The sequence below is a fragment of the Delphinus delphis genome, chromosome 4 (genome assembly GCF_949987515.2).
Source record: "Delphinus delphis chromosome 4, mDelDel1.2, whole genome shotgun sequence".
Lineage (NCBI taxonomy): Eukaryota > Metazoa > Chordata > Mammalia > Artiodactyla > Delphinidae > Delphinus > Delphinus delphis.
The window spans coordinates 94,762,998-94,785,458 of NC_082686.1; the positions used below are offsets into that span (position 1 = coordinate 94,762,998).

Genomic DNA, 22,461 nt, shown 5'->3' on the forward strand with positions numbered 1-22,461 from the left:
ATGAAAGGTAATACAAATTGCCCTTAGGGAGGGGAAACAAAGGCTGGGGACAAAGGAGTGAAAAAGAAGTTTTTTCATCATATAATCTTCCACCTCTGAAGGTTTGCACTGAGAACATATATTATCCATTTGAAAATGTAATTTTTTTTGGTGGTTCCTCAAAAAGCTAAACATAGAATAACTGTATGACCCAGCAACACCAGTCCTGGGTATATACCCCAAATAACCGGGACTCAGATACTATATGCCCGTGCCCACTGCCGCATTATTCACAATAGCTAAAAGTGGAAACATTGCAAGTGTCCACCAACAGATGACTGGGTAAACCAAATGTGGTCCATATATATAACAGAATATTATTCAGCCATAGGAAGGAAGGAGATTCTGACCCATCCTACACCATGGATGAATCTTAAGGATATTATGTTAAGTGAAATAAGTCAGCCACAAAAAGACAAATATTGTTTGATTCCACTTAGCTGAAATATCTAGACCAGGCAAATTCCTAGAGACAGAAAGTAGATTAGAGGTTACCAGAGGTTGCAGGGAGGGGAAATGGGAAGTTACTGCTTAATTATCACAGTTTCTGTTTGGGCTCATGAAAAAGTTTTGGAAATAGAGATCATGATGGTTCACAACATGTGAAGGTAGTTGTTAACACTGAACAGTACACTTAAAAATGGTGAAAATGGTAAATTTTATGTTTCATGTATTTTACCACAGTAAAAAAAATTCAAATAAAATGTAATCTAATTTAAAGAAAAACATCCTGTTTAACCTCTTGTCTACCAGAGGCTTCCCAGAAACAAACATTCTTCCAACCTGACCCCATCCTCTCAAAACAAATAGTACCAAGTGCATACTGAGTGCAAAGGTCCTCTGTTGGGCACTGCCCAAAACAGAAAGATATGTGGACGCACATTCAAAAGGGCTTATCACATAGCCTAGCCTAGCAGAGGTACCTGTCACTGTTGTGTAAAGCAAAAAAGATGCTGAGTAGGGATCCCAGCCATGTGTAGCTGGAGTGCGGAGGCAGGAGCAAACCGATTTTCACTGGCACATCCAGGATGGCTTGATGGAAGGAGCCGGTTATCAGCTCCTCTCTGCGAGGCAGAGAAGGACATCCAGGCTCAGGGGGCAGATGAGTTAGGTTGACTAACCTGCCTTACTGGGGGTGCACCTCTGAGCGCAGGGCAGTGGTGTCCAGTCACTGGAGTGTGGGCCTGGGAGGACCAGACCGAAGGTGATTCTGTAAAGGCAGTTGAAGCCAGATGGTGTCAATTTTCAACTGTAAAATTCGTTTGGACTTTTAAATACTGGCTGTGAGGAAATAGCTTAGGCATTCTTTCTGTTCTTCCCACTATCCTGTTTACTATCTAGGAATGTGAGCTTCGTACCCTTATTTGACAGATAACTTTAACCATTTATATATTTTTTTTAAATGGGTTTTTTCCAACTCAAACTGTGTTTGCCATCTAGCGATTAATCCATGCCATTACAACACCCTGGTTCAGATTCCTCATTTCTCAGCACTGCGGTTAAAGCTCATAGGCCTCCAGACTCCGTTCTGTTGGTCGTGGCTTCTGTCTCAAACTGCACTTTCCCTGTGCCCTGATATGTACAGTATGTTGGCATCAGAGACCTCAGTAATGAAATCTGATCCCTCTGAGAGTAGGAATAATATTCACCTGGAAGAAAAATGTAGCTGTTTAGAAGACAACGCACCTTAGAAATTAAGTATTTTGAAAAGTTTAAGTAGGTTCCGATTTGAAAATTAACCCGTAGCAGCATCTTCGTGTGAATGCAGACTTCTCACATAAACTGGCGAGATTCTGACCATAAGGGATACCACAGTCATCTCCAGACTTTCTCTTCTTCCTGTGTGTTTTCTAGGGATAAGGATATTAACAGTCTAGCCTCCAAAGAGGCAATACCTATTTGAACACAATTCTCCAAATTTCTGACTTTCTGAATGCAGATCAAAGTTAGGAGCCCCACTTTCTGCTTCTGTTTCTTTTCTTTCAAAAGCTGTTCAGTTGGGACAGCAGACCAAGAAGTATTGTGTTACGTCTACAGGAGATTTAAAACTCAACATCAGTCATTCAAAATTCTTGACAGGCCCAGGGTAACATTTTGCATCTGAAGCAGAGTTTTCAGAGATGAATCAGAGTTTCTAAACAATGCTGATTTCTGCATTGGAAAATATACTGGGTTCAATATCTTTTTTTGCCCCTGAGATTTAGGCTGTGGGAGCTCATTTACTCAGTAATTACTAACTGAATGCCTACTATTTGCTGGACTCTGAGCTCGGTACTGTGGCTATAACTTGTTATACATAAAACAGTTAGGATAACGTCTTTTTCGAAACTTTATTATAACCCCTCCACCTCCCATGGGACCCAAGCAAGGCTTTTTTACAGTGAATTTTGTCCTAGGAAGGATTGTGCTATAGAGAGATAGTGGGTACAATTCCCACTTTACTGCCAAGTTCAGCTTACTTTTCAGGTTGTTATGAACGGTTAGCCTGGGTAACAGTTTCTGGCCTTTAATCCAGCAGCATCCCCTTCCCTGCCAAAGCCTGGAACGTGATAGAATGTATCGTAGGGAGCCATTCACTCAATCTCCAAAACGATGTGAACTGCTTGACTGTCATTTTTAACTGTCACTGTGTCTTTTTCTGTGTGTATGTGCAACTCTTTCCATCTGACTTTTGCAGGGAAAGCCAGAGATACCGGGTTTATGTTGTGATACCACTTCTGCCAGGTTTTGAAGGAGACATTTCAACCGGTGGAGGAAATGCTCTACAGGCAATAATGCACTTCAACTACAGGTGCCAAAGTTCTAAAATCCTCTGTTTACAGCTTTCAATCAGTTATGCATGTAAGCTGGCGAAAGCAATGGAAATGTTTCTCCACATCTATTCAGTGGAGCATTGAACAGATGGACACTTTGTTTATTTTACTTCTGAATCTTGGCCTGTTTACTAGTTGATAAAATTCAAATAGAGCCTAAAATCATAAATGGTAGGCCTAGGACACATGACACATATAAAAGAACTAAAATATTAGTGTCTCTTTTATACTCATTGCCTATCACATATATAGAGTGCTTGTCTCCATTTATGAGGTATATATATACACACAATATATATGAATATAAAAAAGACTAATATTTTTGTTCTTTTAATATATATTAATATATTATAAATGCAGACAAGGACTTTATACAGAAACAGATATGAAGTCCTTTATACATAATTAATTTTTAAAGATAATTTTAAAATTATCTTTAAGCCACCAAACAGTTATTGAGCTTTCCATATTCTTTGCAGTAAGTAGATGAAAGAAAAAAATTAAATGCTTAAAATGGTATGATTTGCACATATTGGTTTATGATTTTTCTAGGCAGCAATCCTTCAACAAGGTTGGTAGTAATAGTCTCTGCCAGTAAGTGAAGCGTGAAGGTTCTTTCCTGTCTCCTGGAATGTTAATTGTTTTCCCTGCCATCACTTTATTAAAATTTTAGGGAACGTGGTAAGTCCTGTTCTCAATATTCTAAAAAGCAGAGTTTCCATATTCACACAAAAAGGCACATGAGACTTCAGACTTGGCCAGTGGAAGATTATGAGGGGGGTTGAGAGGTGCTAGCTGGTGGGCGGGTGTAGAGGGTTGCTGTAGAAAGTGATGGAAAGGCCCCCCTGACGTTCCTTTTGGGTCGCTTAGCTGAGAAGAGGTAAATGGACAGGCCTGGCATGAATCCAGCTCCCAATTATAAGCTCTGTGACCTGAAGCACAAAAGAGCCCTACTCAGGATCACACTTAATAAGTCAAAGCAAGGACTAGCGCCTGGATATTTTCTTTTAATATCCCCTGTTCGTCAGAACCACCTGTAGTTTCCCACCTTTCTAATCAAATTCTTTTGTGGGGGAGGGACAAATGAAGTCTTGTCCCAAACCCCCAGTGTGTAAAGCAGATAAGGGTTCAGGGCCTTGGTCAAATTGGGGCCGGGGGCTTAGATGCCCTCTTGCTTGAGTCCACCTCCCTAGAGGCACCTCCTCAAGACCTAAGGTCCTCCAGGCACAGTTTGAGCGCACCACTGTGGTGGAAATCTTCTTTTTTTTAATCCTCTTGCTTCTTTCCGACTTTTCAAGCTTGTATCTTTCTGTCTGCCAGGGTTTCAAGTAAGGCGTTTTGTTTCATCTGGGGTAATTTTGCCTCATTACAGTATGAGAAAACTTTAACTGTGCTTTGGTCTATACACTTGGATTGAAGATTTGCCCATTTCTAATATTATCTGATTTATAACATGGCAAACAAAGCTTTTCAAGTATTTAAGGCACTTAATGTTTTAAGTATTTAAGGCAATAATGTTTAATTGGATTTTATCCACTTCATTTGCCATGCTAACATTATTTTTGGAATATTATTGATTGTAATTATTTTCTGTAACTATTTTCTTGGGTGTGAACCAATTGAATGAAATAACGTGCTTCGCTTTTGTTCAGCAACCAAAACTATAACCTTTTATTATGCAAAAAAATCTCTATTTTCTGGCATCATCTTTAATAATATCAGCATTTCCCAGGCATAACTGTACTTTTAATTACATTCACAGAGCAAAGTAGATGGAACATAGAATTTTTTGTCTTGTCGGTCTTTATAATTCATCGACTATTATAAGAGTCTTGAGAAGCAAAATCATTAGTAGAGGCAGCTATTTGAGACTATATTTTTCACTTTTAAGGGGTTTTCTGACTTTACAGAGACAGCTCAGGTATAATAGTTTCCTTAATCCCAGAATTACTCTGCTAAGTTTGCCCTTTTCACCTCTGAAAGTAATATGATTCTGTAAGTATTCTTATCTATTGTGGCATTCTAAGTTTATCTTTGCAGTCGCCACATTTTCTAAGTGGGAAAGCTCATTCATAACCCATCTTTTAAAAATAGCATCTCTTTCTGAAATCTAAGATCAATTTTATAACTTTTCCATTTACGCACTTCAGAATAACTTGTCCCATCAATAACATTACAGAAGTGACATTGATTTTTTTGGCTTTTAAAAAATCTTCTCATAAAAGCACTTGCTCTATTTTTATTTGGATTAGGACTCTACCCCACAGATATTGCAATTGAAACCTTTGAAACCTCTATAATTATTTCTTTCCTTTACATATGTTCAGAACCATGTGCAGAGGAGAAAATTCCATCCTTGGACAATTAAAAGCAGAGAGTAAGTAACTGCTTTTCTTTTCCTCCATGGTTGTTTTTGGTGACATATCAGTGATTATTAATGTTTTCACAGTGTGGTTATAGGACTCTTCACAAAAGGTAGCCCACAAGATGCTTAACAGAAATAAATTACTTATTCTCATTAAACTGTCCAAACAGATGTTCAAATGAAGACATCACAGCATGAGCTGCATAGGTGATAAAAATGAGAGTATGTTTACAATTTTTTATAATTTATTTTTATTTATTTATAATAATTGTTTTGATAAGAAGTGCGATTTGTAAGGCACTTCAGAATGACCCCACATGTATCTTCTCCTGCGATCCTTCACCACGGTCCTGGGAAGTAAGCAGGAAGGTGTCATCCCTGCTTTAAAGATGAGGACGCAGTCAGCATGTATGTACGTGGCCTCCTACAGATGTAGAAGTCCCAGGGTTCTCACACACTGTCATATTTAGGGAGGAAAACTAATTATATAACCATTTTAACACCATAACACTTGACTAAATCTTCAAGGGTATTATACTGGAGGTAAGTAAATAAGAAAAAAACCCACAGTAATACCTTTTACTCCTGAAATTCTTCACATTTTCAAAGGCACTTTCTCAGATATCTTAATTGATCCTTCCACATAGTTCTTAGCTACAGTACATTGTAATTGTGGGTTTACTTACCTATATCTCTGTGAACTGACTCTAAGTTTAGCACATAGTAGGTACTCAATCATCTTTTATACCCTGAACAGTAGGTACAGAAAATTCCACAAGAACTAAGCTGAAGAAAGAACCCAAATTGTCTGACCTCCAGTTCGTATCGGATTAAGATTGTGAAAATTTGTAGGTCACATTAAAAAGACTAGATTTTTATCCAGAAAAAGACAAGGTATGGTGTTGGATGCCTCTGATCACTGATTGAACTCATCAAAGTGGTGTTTATATCAAAGGTCACTGACTGATGGCAGGTGAGAGAAAATGGTGCCTTGGGAATGGATAGAAAGGTTATGTATGGATAAAACTGTGAAGGAGCATTTGAGGGGATGTGGGAGCAGAAGAGTAAGGGAAGGGTCAGGTAATCCTAAGAGTTTCAACCCAACTTATCAGGAGGATGGGGCTGCCACAGGAAGATCTAAAAGGTCAGGAGCCACCGCAATCATATGATGCCCTGTGGTGTGGCGTTCACATACGCTATCCACCTCAACTGAGGTTTTTGAAAATTTTAGTTTACACTGGGAGCCTCCTAAACGTGGTGCACTGGGTGATGTATCAGAATGTGGGGAGAACAAATTAGGCCTTCCATGTCTGTATATTTTTCCTCAAAAATAAAGAATTAGGACATTAGCAGGAATGGTATAGTAAGGATCCCCCCAAATCCACGCCTACATAAAAGCAACAAAAACACTAACAAAAATTGTCAAAAATCAACTTTTTCAGCACTCTGGAAATTAACCAAGGGCAGGTAACAATCTGTTTATTCAAGAAAGACAGCAGAGAGCTTCCCTGGTGGCGCAGTGGTTGAGAGTCCGCCCGCCGATGCAGGGGACACGGGTGCGTGCCCCGGTCCGGAAAGATCCCACATGCCGCGGCGCGGCTGGGCCCGTGAGCCATGGCCGCAGAGCCTGCGCGCCCGGAGCCTGCGCTCCGCAACGGGAGAGGCCACAACAGTGAGAGGCCCGCGTACCGCAAAAAAAAAAAAAAAAAAAAGCAGAATCTTGGTAAAAGCAGCAAGCTTTTTAATTTGCCATATGCCCATCCCCCTCTCCTCATTTCACAGTGGCCTTGAAAACCAACTCCCCATCACTGTGAAAGAAAACCAACAGCCTAGCAGCCACTGGAAGGAGCCAAATGGGTTTGAAGCTCCCATCCCCCAACAATTCTCAGAGAATTGTCCTAATTTCACCCGTCTGACAGTTTAAAAGACTTTAAAATGGCTAGTTTAACTATGTTTAAAAAACTAAAGGCAACAAATCTAAAGACTAAAGAGAAGTCTAAAAACAATCTCTCCCCAAATAGTATTAAAAAATAGAATTTTTTAATTTAAAATTTTTATTAATTTTTTTACATAAAAAGAACCAAATACGAATTCTGGAGTTGAAAAGTATAACAACTGAAATGAAATGTGCATTGGAAGACTCAGTAGCAGATTGGAGTAGGCAGATGAATCAACAAACTTGAAGATAGGTCAATTGAGATTATCCAGTCAGAGGACCAGAAAGAAAAAAGAATGCAGAAAAATGAATAGGGCATTTAGAACAGCCAAAATAATCTTGAAAAAGAACAAATTGGAGGACTCATGCTCCCAATTTCAGAACTTACTATAAACCTACAGGAATAAAACCAGTGTGGTGCTGATGTAAGGATAGACATATAGATCACAGGAATAGAACTGAGAATCCAGAAATAAACTCTTATGATTATGGTCACTTGACTTGCAACAAGGGTTCCAGGACAATTCAATGGAGAGAGAATATTCTTTTCAGCAAATGGTGATGGAACAACTGTATATTCACATGCAAAACAAGGAAGATGGACCTCTACGTCACACCGCATACAAAAAATAAGTCAAAATGGATCAAGACCTAAAATGTAAAAACTGAAACTATAAAACTCTTAGAAGAAAACATGGGCACAAAGCATTATGACCTTGGATTAAGCACACGTTTCTTGGGTTTATAACAAAAATATAAAAATGGATAAATTGGATTTCATCAGACATAAAAGCTTTTGTGCTCCAATGGACACTATCAAGGAACTAGAAAAAAATGACAGAATGGGAGAAAATGTTTGCAAATCATATCTCTGGTAAGGGATTCATATCCTGAATATACAAAAGAACATTTACAAGTCAACAATAAAAAAATAATCCAATTTAAAAATGGGCCAAAGATCTAAATAGACATTTCTCCAAAGAAGATACACAAATGGCTAATAAGCATATAAAAAGATGCTCAACATAATTAATCATTAGGGAAATTCAAATAAAAGTCACAAGATACAACTTCATATCCACTAAGATGGCTATAATTTAAAGCATAAAAAAGATAATGATGAGAATATGAAGATATTGGAACCCTCATATGTTGCTGCTGGTCATTCAAAATGGTGTGGGTTCTTTGGAAAGCAGTTTGGTAATTCCCTAAAAGTTAAACATAGAGTTACCATATGACTCAGCAATTCTCCACAGAATATACCCAAGAGAACTGAGACCATGTGTTCACACAAAAACTTGCACATGAATATTTCTGGCAGCATTATTCACTATAGCCAAAAGGTGTAGACAACTCAAGTATCCATTAATGGGTGAATGAAGAAACAAAATGTGTATATCCATACAGTGGAATATTATTTAAATCTAAAAAGGCATGTACTGATCCATGTTACAACATGGGTGAACCTTGAAAATATTATGCTATGTGAAAAGAAGCGAGACACAAAAGGCCACATATTGTATAATTCCATTTTTATTCAATGTTTTTAATAGGCAAATCCCTGGAGGCAGGACAGTAGATTAGTCATTGCCAGGGTCTGGGGAGAGAGTGGAATGGGGAGTGACTTCTAATGGGTACGACATTTCTTTTTGGAGTAATTAAAATGTCTTAAAATTGGATAGTGGTGATTGTACAGCTTTGTGAATATACTTTAAAAAAAACACTGAATTGAATACTTTAAAGAGGTGAATTTTATGGCATATGGATTTTTAAATGACTTGGAAGTTTAAAAATAATGAATTAAGCTTTTAGGACTACATAATTTTAAACTTATCTATTGGTGTGTGGTATTCAATAATTTTTCACTAATGGTCTCCTCAATCTAAAAAATCTTAGAAAGAACTTTGGACATAAGACATGTACATCACCAATAATAAATAATTTCAGGGACTTACCTTGTGGTCCAGTGGTAAAGAATCCACCTTCCAATGCAGGGGACACCGGTTCGATCCCTAGTCTGGGAACTAAGATCTCACATGCCGCAGGGCAACTAAGCCCGCACGCCACAACAATTGAGCTCACGCGCCTCAAAGAGAGAGCCCGCGTGCCGCAAACTACAGAGCCCAATGCCTTCTGGAACTCACGCACCACAACTAGAAAGAGAAAACCCACACGCCGCAACTAGAGAGAAGCCCAAGCGCTGCAACGAAGAGACCGCGCCTTAACGAAAAGATCCTGCATGCCTCAACAAAGATTCCATGTGCCGCAACTAAGAGCCAACGCAGCTAAAAAATTAAGGAAAATAAATAAATAAATAAATAAATAAATAAATAAATAAATACTTTCAAAAGGTGTATCTAATTTTATCCAGGACATAGATTTACCAGAGTATTACCCTATCTCTATTTTCTAACAGTTGAAAATTAAACTGATAGTGAATGAGTAAGGTTCTAAAAGATATATTGATTAAAAACAAAATCAGGAAAGCCATTCGGTAATAACAGTGGCTAGTAAAAATGCAAAGGTGAGGTTATAGGAGAATAAGAAGTCAGAACAAGCCTATTATTTAGTTTCTCAACCATAAAAGTGTCCTGAACTTATTATAAAGCATTTTCTTTGGCTCTGGACCCTTTTCCTGCCTCTGCCTATTTTGGGGAAAAATTGGATTTTAACATAAGTCATTTCAATGTTAAGCCCTCTTATGAAAAGAGTTCCAAGTACCCTGGGAACAAGTCAAAATCACGCATCTCAGTGGGGAAAATGTTCATTGAACATGGAAGAACAGATTAATTACATAATGCCCCTTTTTGAGGTACAATGTTATATTGTTGGTTTTGTTTTTGTAAATGTATACTGGGTTTTAAATACATGAACTAACTAATCTCTAATTGGATAGAGAGCTGTAGTTTTTAGAAATAACAAAACTGCTGCTACGAATATGTTAAAATTCCTGAAAAGAAAACCAGCTGCGATTAGTGTATGATTTTCTGATACACTAATCTTCAGGGATTTAGTGTTTAATTTAAAGCATTTCTTTATTATTTTTATAATTGTTGTGAATTATGGCATTTTAGCAGCCAATTTCGTTTAATTTAACCCAAGGTCTAGAGGTATTCAGTCAGGATTAGAAACGTACATATAGGAAGTGCTTGTTTAAGCAGCAAAAGCCTGTGACAACTCTTCAAGTCCTTTCACAAAGTGTCCTTATAAACATAGAGTCTATCGTATCAAACTTCTCATCTTTCGAGCTATCGATATATATGCACCAACGTTCACAACAGATATGTCTTAGGGGCCTGCATAAATCTTCAGATTCTCACATACCTCCATAACATGTAAGTTGGAACCCCTCATGATTCTTTTCTATCTATTGCTTCTTATTAATACCTGTCATGCTCCTGGCTTCCTGATATTTTCTTCAGAAGGCACTGTTTCGGTATATCCTCACACCACAAGTTAACATCACCAACTTTGTACCTGTTACTCGTTGAGCCAGTTTCCTTCACAGAATAAAGTACAGTCAGACCTCTGTATCTGCAGGTTCCCCATCCACACATTCAACCAACCGCAGATACAAAATATTTAAAAAGGAAAAAAAAAAAACCCCAGAAAGTTCCAAAAGGCAAAACTTGAATTTGCCGTGTGCAGGCAACTATTTGCATAGCATTTACATAGTATTAGGTATTATAAGTAATCGAGAGATGATTTAAAGTGTACGGGAGGATGTGTGTAGATCATACACAAATGCTATACCATTTTATATAATGGACTTGAGTAGGGCAGATTTTGTTATCCTTGGGGGTCCTGGAACCAGTACCCTGTGGGTACTGAGGGATGACTGTACCGACCAAAGTAATTTCTCAATTTGATTTGTCTTCTTCTCACTAGAGTGTGTGGTGGATCCATTCACCTCATTTGACAGGCCACACTTTAATTCATCAAAATGTCTGCTTTCTGGCTTGGAACCTTTGTTTTTCTTCTGGTCCCCGTGACTGGCACTCACCCTTAGCTTTCTTCTTAAAGGTATTTTTCATAAAGAAATAAAGATTTTTTACCACTTCACAAGAGCTATTTTGGGGACTTCCCTGCTGGTGCAGTGGACAGAAATCCGCCTGTCAGTGCAGGGGATGCGGGTTTGATCCCTGGTCCAGGAAGATCGCACATGCTGCGGAGCAACTAAACCTGTGTGCCACAACTACTGAGCCTGAGCTCTAGAGCCCGTGAGCCACAACTACTGAGCCTGGGCGCCACAACTGCTGACGCCCACATACCTAGAGCCCGTGCTCCACAACAAGAGAAACCACCCCAATGAGAAGCCCGCGCACCGCAGTGAAGACCCAACGCAGCCAAAAATAAATAAAATTAAATCTAAAACAAAACAAAACAAAACAAAAAATCCTTTTAAAATAAAAGGTATTTTGTAGCAAGGATGAAGGAGTAGGTATGGACTGTGGGCTGTGAGGCTCGCCCACTAGTTGGAGTGTTGCTGAGACTCTCCAGACCTTCTGTGGAATGGCACAAATCTGTGCCTTAGGAAATTACAAGTTATTACGTCTTAAGCTTTTCAGGCTGCTAACAGCCAGTCGGTATCGTTAATCTTTAAAAAATATTTTTAAATAATTTCAAACTTATGGAAGAATTTCCAGAACTGCCATATACCCTTCATCCTGATTTCGCAAATGTTAATAAATTTGCCTTCTTTGCTTTATCATTCTCTGCAGATAGGTAGACAGATAGACAGACAGACAGGTGGATGGGTTTTTTCCCTCTGAACCATTTGACAATAAGTTGCAACCATGATGCTCATTTACTCCTAAATAAATGTGTGTTTCTGTGAAAAAGCAGGACATTTTTAAAGCAGCTATAGTTCAATATAGAAATTACTGAAATTAACATTGATATAATACTATTATCTTGTTTGCGGACCTTATTAAAATTTTTCCAATTGTCTTACTAATTAAGGTCCTTTATAGCAAAAGGGGGGGAAATGTTTTTTGTGTGTGTGTGGCCCAGGCTTCAATCAAGAACATGTGGTGTATGTATCTTTATTTTCCTGTAATCTGAAATAATCCCTCAATCTTTTTTTTTTTTGGAGGATGAGGGGACTTTCATGACCTTGGTATGTTTGAAGAGTACAGTTATATTTTGTAGAATAGCCCTCCGTTTCGGTATATCCATTGTTTCCTTGTGATTAGATTCAGGTTATGCGTTTTCAGCAGGAATATCACAGAAGTGACGTGCTCTTCATATACCATGTCAGGAGGAACATGGTGTTGATTTACCCCATTACTGGTACATTAACTTTGATCATTTAGGGAAGGTGGGATCTGCCAAGTTTCTCCACTATAAAATTACCATTTTTCCCTTTGTAATTAAATATTTCGTGGGAAAACACTTTGAGTCTATATAGTAAATATTCTGCTTCTTATCAAACATTCACCCACTGGTTTTAGCATATATTAATGATTCTGCCTGGATCCATTATTACACTATGATTCAGTTATTATTACTATATTTCTAAATGTTGATTTTTTAGTTCCATTGCTTCTTCTATATTTATTACTTTCTTCTAAATTTCTTAGTTGCAATTCTACTATAAGAAAGTTTCCTTTCCTTCTTCCCCACTTATGCATTCATTCATGTGTGGACCTGTGGATTCTTATGTTATTCAGTGGGTAATAATTTTCATGATCAGCTTGCACAGGTTTGGCCAGTGAGGGCCTTTTTAAGCTTGCTCCTATGTGCTTTGGACATGTTCCCATCAGCCTTTTTTTCTTACTGGCACAAGAGTTCCAGACCCATCTGGTATATTCCCAGAACTAGCCCTGCAATCAACCATTTCTCCAAGAAACCTAGGTTCTTTTAGTGGAAATTGGCATTTAGAAACCAAATTCTGGGTGCTAGATATGATCATTACTACTGGGATATTACTGCTTTAGGCCTTTTGTATACACGTTATCTATTATATGTCTATCTATCTGTCTATTTATCTATCTATCTACCTATCCATCTATCTACCTATTATCTATCTATCTCCATACTGATACTTATAATTCCAGTCCCATGCCACAGGATTCCTTCTGTTATCTCTGATATATATACTTCCTCAATCTTAGAATACACAAAAATCTGTAGCCCATACTACTATGAAAAATAAATCTCACTAGAATTCAATATTTGTTTACAGTTCTTTTTGTCTTTAGCCTAAGAGTATATGCTCAAAAACCAGTGTTGAAAATTTACTTGGATTATGTTATTAATTTGAAATACAGTTAGGTTCATTGCTTTAATTTGTATTTCATTTTAGGCTTTTCTTTTTTCCTCTGTCTTTCTTGATTAAGTGTGTGTAACAGACTTCCAATAGGCAGAACTATACAAAAGGCATGCTTAGACAAGTGCCACTCCACTATACTTCCTTTCAGTTTCTTCCCCACCCATCTTTTCCACCCTATTCCACTCATCCCCTATTGGTAACCAATTTTGTCAGTTTCTAAGTTATTCTTGCTGTGTTTCTTTTTGTACAAATGAGCAGATACATGTATATTTTCTTATTTCTCCCAATCTTTTGGGAGAAATCTTTTGGTACTTTTCATAAGAATAGCATACCACATATTTTCTTGTGCATTTGTTTTTTCATTTAACACTACATCCTGGAATCACTCCGTATCAGTTCATAGCGATTTTCATTCCTTTTTAGCTCTGCATAGTCTCCCATGTATAGATTTGCCATAGTTGATTCAATCATTCTCCTTTGTATGAACATTTAGGTTGTTTTCAATATTTTTCAATTACAATTATGCAGTTGATAACTTTGTGCATATATGTTCTTATTTGTTGGAAGTGTATATTTAGGATAAGTTTCTACAGTGGGAATGCTAGGTCAGTAGGTAAACACATAGGTGGTTTTGTTAGGTATTGCCAATTACCCTCCAAGTTTGTACCAATTTGCATTCTTACCACCAATGTAAGAGAGAGCTTGCTTCAACCCAGTCTCACCAATAGAATATGTTATCTTACTTTTTTTTTTGCCCAATCTCATAGGTTAAAAAATGGTTTCTCACTGTGGTTTTAATTTGCATTTCTGTTATTATGAGTGAGAATGTATGTGTTTTCAAATGTATCTTTTCGTGTGTGTGAATTGTCTGTTCATGTCTTTTGCCTATTTTTCTGTCAAGACTTTGATCTTTTTCTCCCTTCAGTTATTGAGTTCTTTATATGTTCAGACTCAGTTCTTTGTCTGTAATGTATACTGCAAATACGTTCTTCCTCTTTGTCATTTGTCTTTGCTTGTTGTGTTTTGTGTCATGCAAATATGTTTTTTTTAATTTAGCCAACATTATTGATCTTTTATTGGCTCTAGATACTTACAAGCCTTCCCTGCGCTCAGGTTACCAGGAATTCACCCTGTTTTCTTCTAACACTTGCATGGTTTCATATGCTTACATTTTCATCTCTGATTTATTTGGAGTTCTTATGATTGCTGGGAGAAATGTATATAATTTTTATCTTTTTCAAATAGCTATGCAATTGTACTAGCACCTTTCATTTAAAAATTCTATTCCTTTATGTAAAAAGCCCTTTTTCTAGAGATGCAGCCTTTATCATATGCAAAATTTCCATACCTACTTGCGTCTGTTTCTGGACTTCCTATTCCATTCAGTGGTTTGGCTGTCTATTTATGTACCAGTTCTACACTGTTTTAACTATACAGACTTTATAGTATGTGTTAATATAAAATATGGGAAGGTTTATTTGTAAATGGAGGAATCTCTGTATATTACCTATGAACAAACTTCTTTCCAATATACCTAAATTTAATAGATACACTAACATCAGCAGTAAAATAGAAAGCATCAGTAATACATGGAAACTTCAGTAAATGAAACATGAACTACCATTGGTTCTATTAATATGCTTCAGATTCTTTTAAAAATTTATGTTCTCTTTCTATAAGAATCTAAGATGGTTTGGTTCCACTCCATTTATTCTTAGTATCAGACTTTGCTTATCCAGGGCGATTGCTACGTGGGAGAGGGACCATAAAATCTCATGACTAACACTCATGCCAGAGTAATGAATATGGGTTGGTTTGATATGGAATGCATTTCTTCTTATCACATAAATGACCCTCACATGATGAGAGGACAGCATTTTAAAGTACAAACCTAGTACTGCTTGCTCTGAATAAAATTCTCCGAAGTCAAATGTACTTAGAATTCTTTCCTAATCCTAATGTACTTAGGATTCTTTCTTTTCCTTTAGTGATTTAGAAGGAGTGTTATTTAATTGCCAACACTCTTACTTACCCAAAGTCTGCAAAATTTATCTGCTGCTTTGCGCTGGATATGCTGCAAAGTATGTGTACATCGGGTAGTTTGGGCTCACATCCTGCATCTGATTTAAACAGCGGCAGGTGTCAACCAAGGCAGATGCAAATGTCACACTGAAATCCTGGGTTATCTACTGCAGCTATACTTTATCACTCTTCAGTAGTTGCTCACCAAATCATTAAAATAAAATGTTCATATTTGAATTTATCTTTGGATTACCTCGGCATAAGAAATTCTTAGAAATCACTTCAGTATGATATTTTAAAATTGTATCTCCATTCATATTAACAATATAAAACTCTTCAGAAAGCAAAAATAGATCCTAGATGTATTCTGAAATTATACACACACACACATACACACATATATTTTACAATCCATTCTTAACCTGTTTATGTGGTATATTTGTTTTGAAAGACAGTAAAATTTAAGGTGCCATTATTGAGCTTGGTCATATTAATTTTAGTGATTTCTTATTTAATTTACAGTCGGCAATCAGTGGATAAATTACATATCCTTCTGTGGTCTTAGAACACACGCAGAGCTTGAAGGAAACCTAGTCACTGAGCTTGTCTATGTCCACAGCAAGTTGCTAATTGCTGATGACAACACTGTTATTATTGGTAAGTACTTGGTCTCTAATTGTATTCCTTGTTAGTTGACTTACCTCATGCAACAATCTTTCTTTTTATTCCTCTAAAGCTTCCTTTGCAGTTGAAAGGGACAGTCACACAGTTATCTAAAACATTTCCGAAGCAATCTTTTTTGCTTATGTCCTGTCTAATCCCTGCTTTTATCTATGAAGTAACAGAGGCACAGAACAATCAAATGGCCATCGTGTAAATTACAGTGTCCAGAGACAGCAATTTAACCCAGCAGTGCAATAATCAGCCTGCTCTCATTAATTCTTTATTATTTCCTTATTTTTATTTTGAAGCCAAGTACCTAGATTTCTAGGCTTGGAAGGAGGAGATGTGGGGAGGGAAATGTGTCACAAATGAGTACCTCATGGTAATTTGTACATGCACGCATCACACCCACCTAAGCATTACCACAGATCTGAAGTTTTGCGAGAGTTAGGATCGGAAGGATATTAAAATATTGCTGCCTCTGTGCTTACCATTTTTTCCCCGGAGTCAATGTTTTGGACGTTATTAATCAGAGTGCAGAGCAGACCAGCTTTGTTGGGGGCGGGAGTGAGGTGGACATTGTGTAGTAATGATATGATGTAGTCCTAGACTAAGGTCTGCAGTCTGTTCCTGCAGTCCTCGCCCCACTGACAGATTCAGGAGAGTTACTGGTTGTACATTCTACCCAGATTAGATCTTGACCAGAGGGGTGGGTTTGCAGCTTCATTCTTGTATACACCTGAAAAGCTTCATTTTCCCATCATTGAATTGGTTTGCCTTCTAATATCATGTTACACAAACACTGAAAGGCCAGGAGGAGAAATAGAGTATAAATAACCAGCCAGATAAATGAATTGACAAGGGTGGGGGGATGTTACTTAGAGATATGCTGTGTCCCACTATTGGGAATTCCACTCATCCATTTTAAATAAAATATAGTTTCTCAGCTATAATAAGATACTTAACTATTCTTTAAGAAATTAAGTGTCATGGGGTGTTTCGAAAAATTTTGGCAGTAAATATGCCTTTTCCAGGTCTATCCGCCACTGAGAAAAGAAAAAAAAAATTCATACCTAGGAGTAATGAGACTGTCTTGTCTGGAAGATGATTTGAAAAGAAAAAGTAGTTCAGAAGCCAGAAAATATATAGACCACAGTGTGGTGATACATATATATATATATATATATATATATATATATATGTGTGTGTGTGTGTGTGTGTGTACACACACACAGACATTCTTTTTTTTTTTTTTTTTTTTTTTTTGCGGTACGCGGGCCTCTCACTGTTGTGGCCTCTCCCGTTGCGGAGCACAGGCTCCGGATGCGCAGTCTCAGCGGCTATGGCTCACGGGCCCAGCCGGTCCACGGCATGTGGGATCTTCCCGGACCGGGGCACGAACTCGTGTGCCCTGCATCGGCAGGCAGACTTTCAACCACCGCGCCGCCAGGGAAGCCCCAGACATTCTTTTAATACTTATCGGGCATTTAAGAAAAATATCTTGTGTCTTCAAGTTCTTGCTCAATAGGGATCAAAGCTCTTTAAGGATTTATTTCCTCCCTTACTTCCCCCAATATACAAGTTTTCTCTTATTTCCCACAAGCTATTCTGGTCTTGCTTTTCAGAAGCCAATCTCAGAATATTTTTATATTGAATTTGGCAATGACAGTAAGGAAAGGAAAAATATTGATTTTGCTGAAATGAAAAAACAAACAAAGCCAGATAAAATTCAGTTGATCTCTTCAGCAAGATTTCAGAACTCTTGAAGTAAAAATTGACAGATGTAAATATTTTCCTTTTAAAGGTCATTTTGACCTTCAGCCTGCTTTACTTTACATCAAGTATAAATGCAAAGTAGTTTTCAGTATCTGAGCTAACAGTTAAACAGATTTGTAGACTTTTTTAGTTGACTTATTTTCTTGAAAGGTCTCTGACCCCTCAAAGGCTACAGTTTATTTAGGCTAGCAATAACTGATCCATTTTGCACGTCATTCTTACCGACTTTCTTGAAACTGAAGATGTGGCCTTGGGAGTATGACGAGGTCTCACTTGTTAGTCTTCAGAGGCTGCATTTCTTTTTCTCCTTCCCCAAGGGCAGAACACATTTCCCCCGTGGAAAATCCACAGGTACTTTTGTTCTTTTTATCTCAGTGGAAACTCTAGGAGAAGCAGGCTTGTTATTGCTGCTCTCAGATATCTGGCCTGTTTTCATAACACAGACAGAGAACAATGTTTAAAATTCTCAAAGAGGAACTTGAGAAGTTAGGTTGACAGTATTTTACAGGTGTTAAGCAAGTAGTTGAGAGCCTAAAAGGAATTAAAGTAACCTGTGATTAAATTTTCTAACATGGCAGACTTATGCCAGAATTATTGCATAGTTGACGTAAGAAAAATGACTAATGGTTTATCCTCATTTTTTTTCCTCACAAGGAAATACTTGGTTTCTCACATTGGGATCTCTTTTGTGTGTAGCTTTAATTATCTCTTACCCCCGGTGGCCCTGTTGGTCCCAAAATCTGTGACCAAGTCCAATTTTCTAATTCATCTTACTGGCACTTAACAGAACTAACATTTATTTGCTTTCCTAAACAAAACAAGGCTATCCTTAAATAGAATTTAAGTCTATCCTGTTGACTAAGTGAAATGATTTTTTTTAGTATTCACTAATCCATTGCACAACACAATAGGGAGATACAAAACATGATCACACAGTGCCACTGCCCTACACAGCTCATGGGCTACAGGGGAGGCAGGTATTCTTTCCACGAAACACCAGAAACATCGGGATGGATATTGATGAACTGGTGCGAGAAGGTCCAGAGACTGTCAGCGAAGGTGGGTATGTGGGAAACTATGGAGAGAGAATGGATATCAGTGCTTAAGGGGCAGGCTCGAGAGCAGCTGTTGAGAGTCTGTAGTTGAAAGGCCACCCCAGTAAAGAGCGAGTCCCGTGGGTCTCAACCCTGGCTGCCTTAGGTTTGCCTGGTGGCTTTTTTTTGGTGGACTATCCTTTTTTAATTAAGCTATTATATATAGTAAATTGCGTAAGTGTACAGCCTAATGAATATTCACATATGTTTACATTCATGTAACCACCACCCAGAACAAGATACAGAATATTTCCATCACTCTGACAGGTGTCTTCCTGTCTCCACTCAGTCAATCAGCCCCTAAAATGTTTTCACTGTCACCACAGAACAATTTTGAACACAGATGAGTTTCAGTTCAGATAAATGAAACTATCATTTAGGGGGAAGATTATTCATGTCTGCAATTTACTTTCAAATAGATTCCCCCCCCCCCGAAGAGGGATTAATTGATAGATGAAGGGATGGAGTGGTATTAGGGGAAAATATTAATGCCTGGTTCCTACTTCCAGAAATTCTGACTCATTGGTCTGGTTTGAGACCCAGGCATCAAGGTTCTTTTGCTTTTTGTTTTTGTTTTGGCACCAATATCTTTTGAAAGCTTCCTAGGTGATGCCGCTGTGTAGTCAAGCTGAGAACTCCCAAACTGGAGGCACAGGGAACACAAGCGGGTAGAAAGTACTGAGTAGCCCACTGACGCTCAATTGAAGAATCAGTTTTCCTTTAAAACAAGTCAGCTAGAACAGGGTAGAGTTTGTGTGTTAGTTGTCTATTACTGCTGTAACAAATGACCACAAACTTACTGGTTTAAATCAGCACAAATGTATTATCTAACCATTCTATAGGTTAGAAGTTCAACGTGGGTCTCACTGGGCTAAAATCAGGGTATCAGCAGGGCTGTGTTCCCTTCTGGAGGCTCTAAAGATGAATCCATTTCCCTGCCTTTTCCAGCTTCTCCGGGCTGCCCACATTCCTTGGTTCATGCCTCCCTTCTTCCATCTTTGAAGGCAGCAATGTTAGATGTCTCTGAAAGTTCTCAAAGTGTTAACCCATTCTTCTGTAACCGCATCTCTCTCTGAATCCCCTTTACTTTTAAAGACTCTTGTGATTATCCTGGGCCCACCTGAATAATCCGGGGTAATCTCCTTATGTTTAAGGCTAGCTGATTAGCACCCTTAATTCCACCTCCACCTGCAGCCTTAATTCCCCTTTGCCATGTAATATAACATATTCACAGGCTTTGGGAATTAGGACATAGTCATCTTTGGGAGCCGTTTTTCTGCCTACCACAGAAGAATTCACAATTTCTGAAACAGGACATTTTAAAAAAGCAAAACCACAAAGGAAATGACAGATAAATCCAACTGCATTAAAATTCAGAACTTTATTCATTAAAAGATGCCATAAATAGAACAAAAAGATAAACCACAAACTGAAAAAGGTATTTGCAATACAGTTAATATTCAAAACATATAAAGAACTCCTTAAATCAATAAGGAAAGACAGTATCTGAAGAAAGATGGGCAAAGGAACTGTATAGGAACGTCCCCAAAGAGGACATACCTGAAGCCCATAAGTATATGAAACATGTTCATCCTCATTAATATAATAATGAGACAAAGAACAGGTTTTCAAAATACCAATTGGCAAAAATTAAAAATTGGACAATCCATGGGCTTCCCTGGTGGCACAGTGGTTGAGAGTCCACCTGCCGATGCAGGGGACAGGGGTTCGTGCCCCGGTCCGGGAGGATCCCACATGCTGCGGAGCGGCTGGGCCCGTGAGCCATGGCCGCTGAGCCTGCGCGTCCGGAGCCTGTGCTCCGCAGCAGGAGAGGCCACAGCAGTGAGAGGCCCACGTACCGCAAAAAAAAAAAAAAAAAAAAATTGGACAATCCAAGTATTGACGACACTGAGGAACACCAGAGACTCCACTCTTGCATACAGAGCCCAGGTAAACTCCCACATATGTACACCAGGAAACATACACAACTATGCAGAACATAATTGTGTATTATAGCAAAACTCTGGAAACGACCCAAACATCCATCAACAGTAGAATGAAAAAATAAGTTTGGGTGGGACACAGTTTTTCAAGGCAGGATCCCACTGTGTTCCCCTTTGCCTGACAAAGCAGGAAAGCTATCCTTTTCTACTTCGCCCAAAACTCTGTCTCTTCGATTCAGTTTGGCACAGGTGTACAGAGAGGCTGAGCTTTTGGCATCAGGACTCCTTCAGGTAAAGACAGTCCAGTCTTGAGGGCCATAGGTAGTGAGGGGCAGGGGTCGTTAAAGAAATACTGACTCCCATCTTGTTCTGTGCTTTACCCAACCTGAAAAGAAAAAAATCATCCCTCTGATAAATGCTTATTGAGGGCCTACTCTGGTCTGGGATGCAGGAGGTGGGGGGCTGGGGGGTCAGGCAGGTCAACGAATGATCCATTTTTATGACAAAAAGATGCAGTCGGGGGCGGGGCTGGAGGAACTGTGGCACATGAGAGGCAAGCCCCGTCTAAAGGCATCCACTAATAAAAAACGTGTTAAACACGTCCCCTCTGTGTTTTAAACCCCAAGAGTGAATGACTTCTCCCTTTGGGGAGTTTACCATCTAGTGGGGAAAATCGGGTAAGCTACAGACAAATGAGGCGCTATGAGAATATACTGTTTCTCTCGCTCTCTATGTGCATATGTATATATACATAGAGAGAGAGAGAGAGAAGGAGAGGGAGTGGGGAGGGAGAAATGGGGTGGAGGGAGGGAGAGGGAGACAGGGAGAGAGGAGAGGTGGGAAGTGATGTCTAAACTGAGACCTGAAAGGTGAGTAAGGCTGAAATAGGCACTGGGTGGTGAAGGTAACTGAGATTCCAAGATTGCAAGCAGCCCATGTAAAAAGGGGATTTTTAGCCTCTGCCAGACTGCTTATCTTGCATTCCACACCTCATAGGGTACTTTGTTCTTGTCCTCTTTTCTTTATCATTGTGTTAGGTTAGGTGATAAACGGGGGGGGGGGGGGGGGGGGGGGGGGGGGGGTGATGCTTCCACCTGGGTTCCCACCTGTGCTATTTAGGCTGCCCAGGAGTGAGGAAAAAATAAAAATAAAATAAAATGTTTGGGGGTGTTCATTCAAGGAAAATAATGCATTACAATTATGCATAGGTAAATCCCAAAGACATGATTTTGAATGAAAGAAGCAAATCTCCAAAGTTTATCTTCTATATGATTCCACTTATACAAATTAAAAATAAGCCAAAAGTAAACTTTTTTTGTTTAGGAAAACATCATCAGAGCATGATGAACACAAAATTCTATACAGATTCTCTCTTAGGAAGGGAAGGTCTTTAATGGGAAGACAGCTGAGGGCTTCTGGGATGTGGTAATGTTCTGTTTTTCAGCTTGGGTGATAAGTTCAGTGATTTTCTAAAATTATTACCTAAGTTGGACTTACGTTTTCATATACTGTTTTCTATTTTGCTATATTACATAC

General features: G+C 38.5%; 1 protein-coding gene across 5 annotated transcripts in view; it reads left to right on the forward strand.

The window, feature by feature from the left end:
• Positions 1-22,461, forward strand: part of PLD1 (phospholipase D1) — a 200,263-nt gene that overhangs the window by 163,110 nt on the left and 14,692 nt on the right. For all 5 annotated transcript variants that reach the window (XM_060011141.2, XM_060011143.1, XM_060011142.1 and 2 more), the window contains 3 exons: positions 2,717-2,830; positions 5,180-5,229; positions 15,972-16,106. In XM_060011141.2, coding sequence (XP_059867124.1) covers positions 2,717-2,830; positions 5,180-5,229; positions 15,972-16,106 — 299 coding nt within the window. The remainder of the gene's footprint in view (positions 1-2,716; positions 2,831-5,179; positions 5,230-15,971; positions 16,107-22,461) is intronic.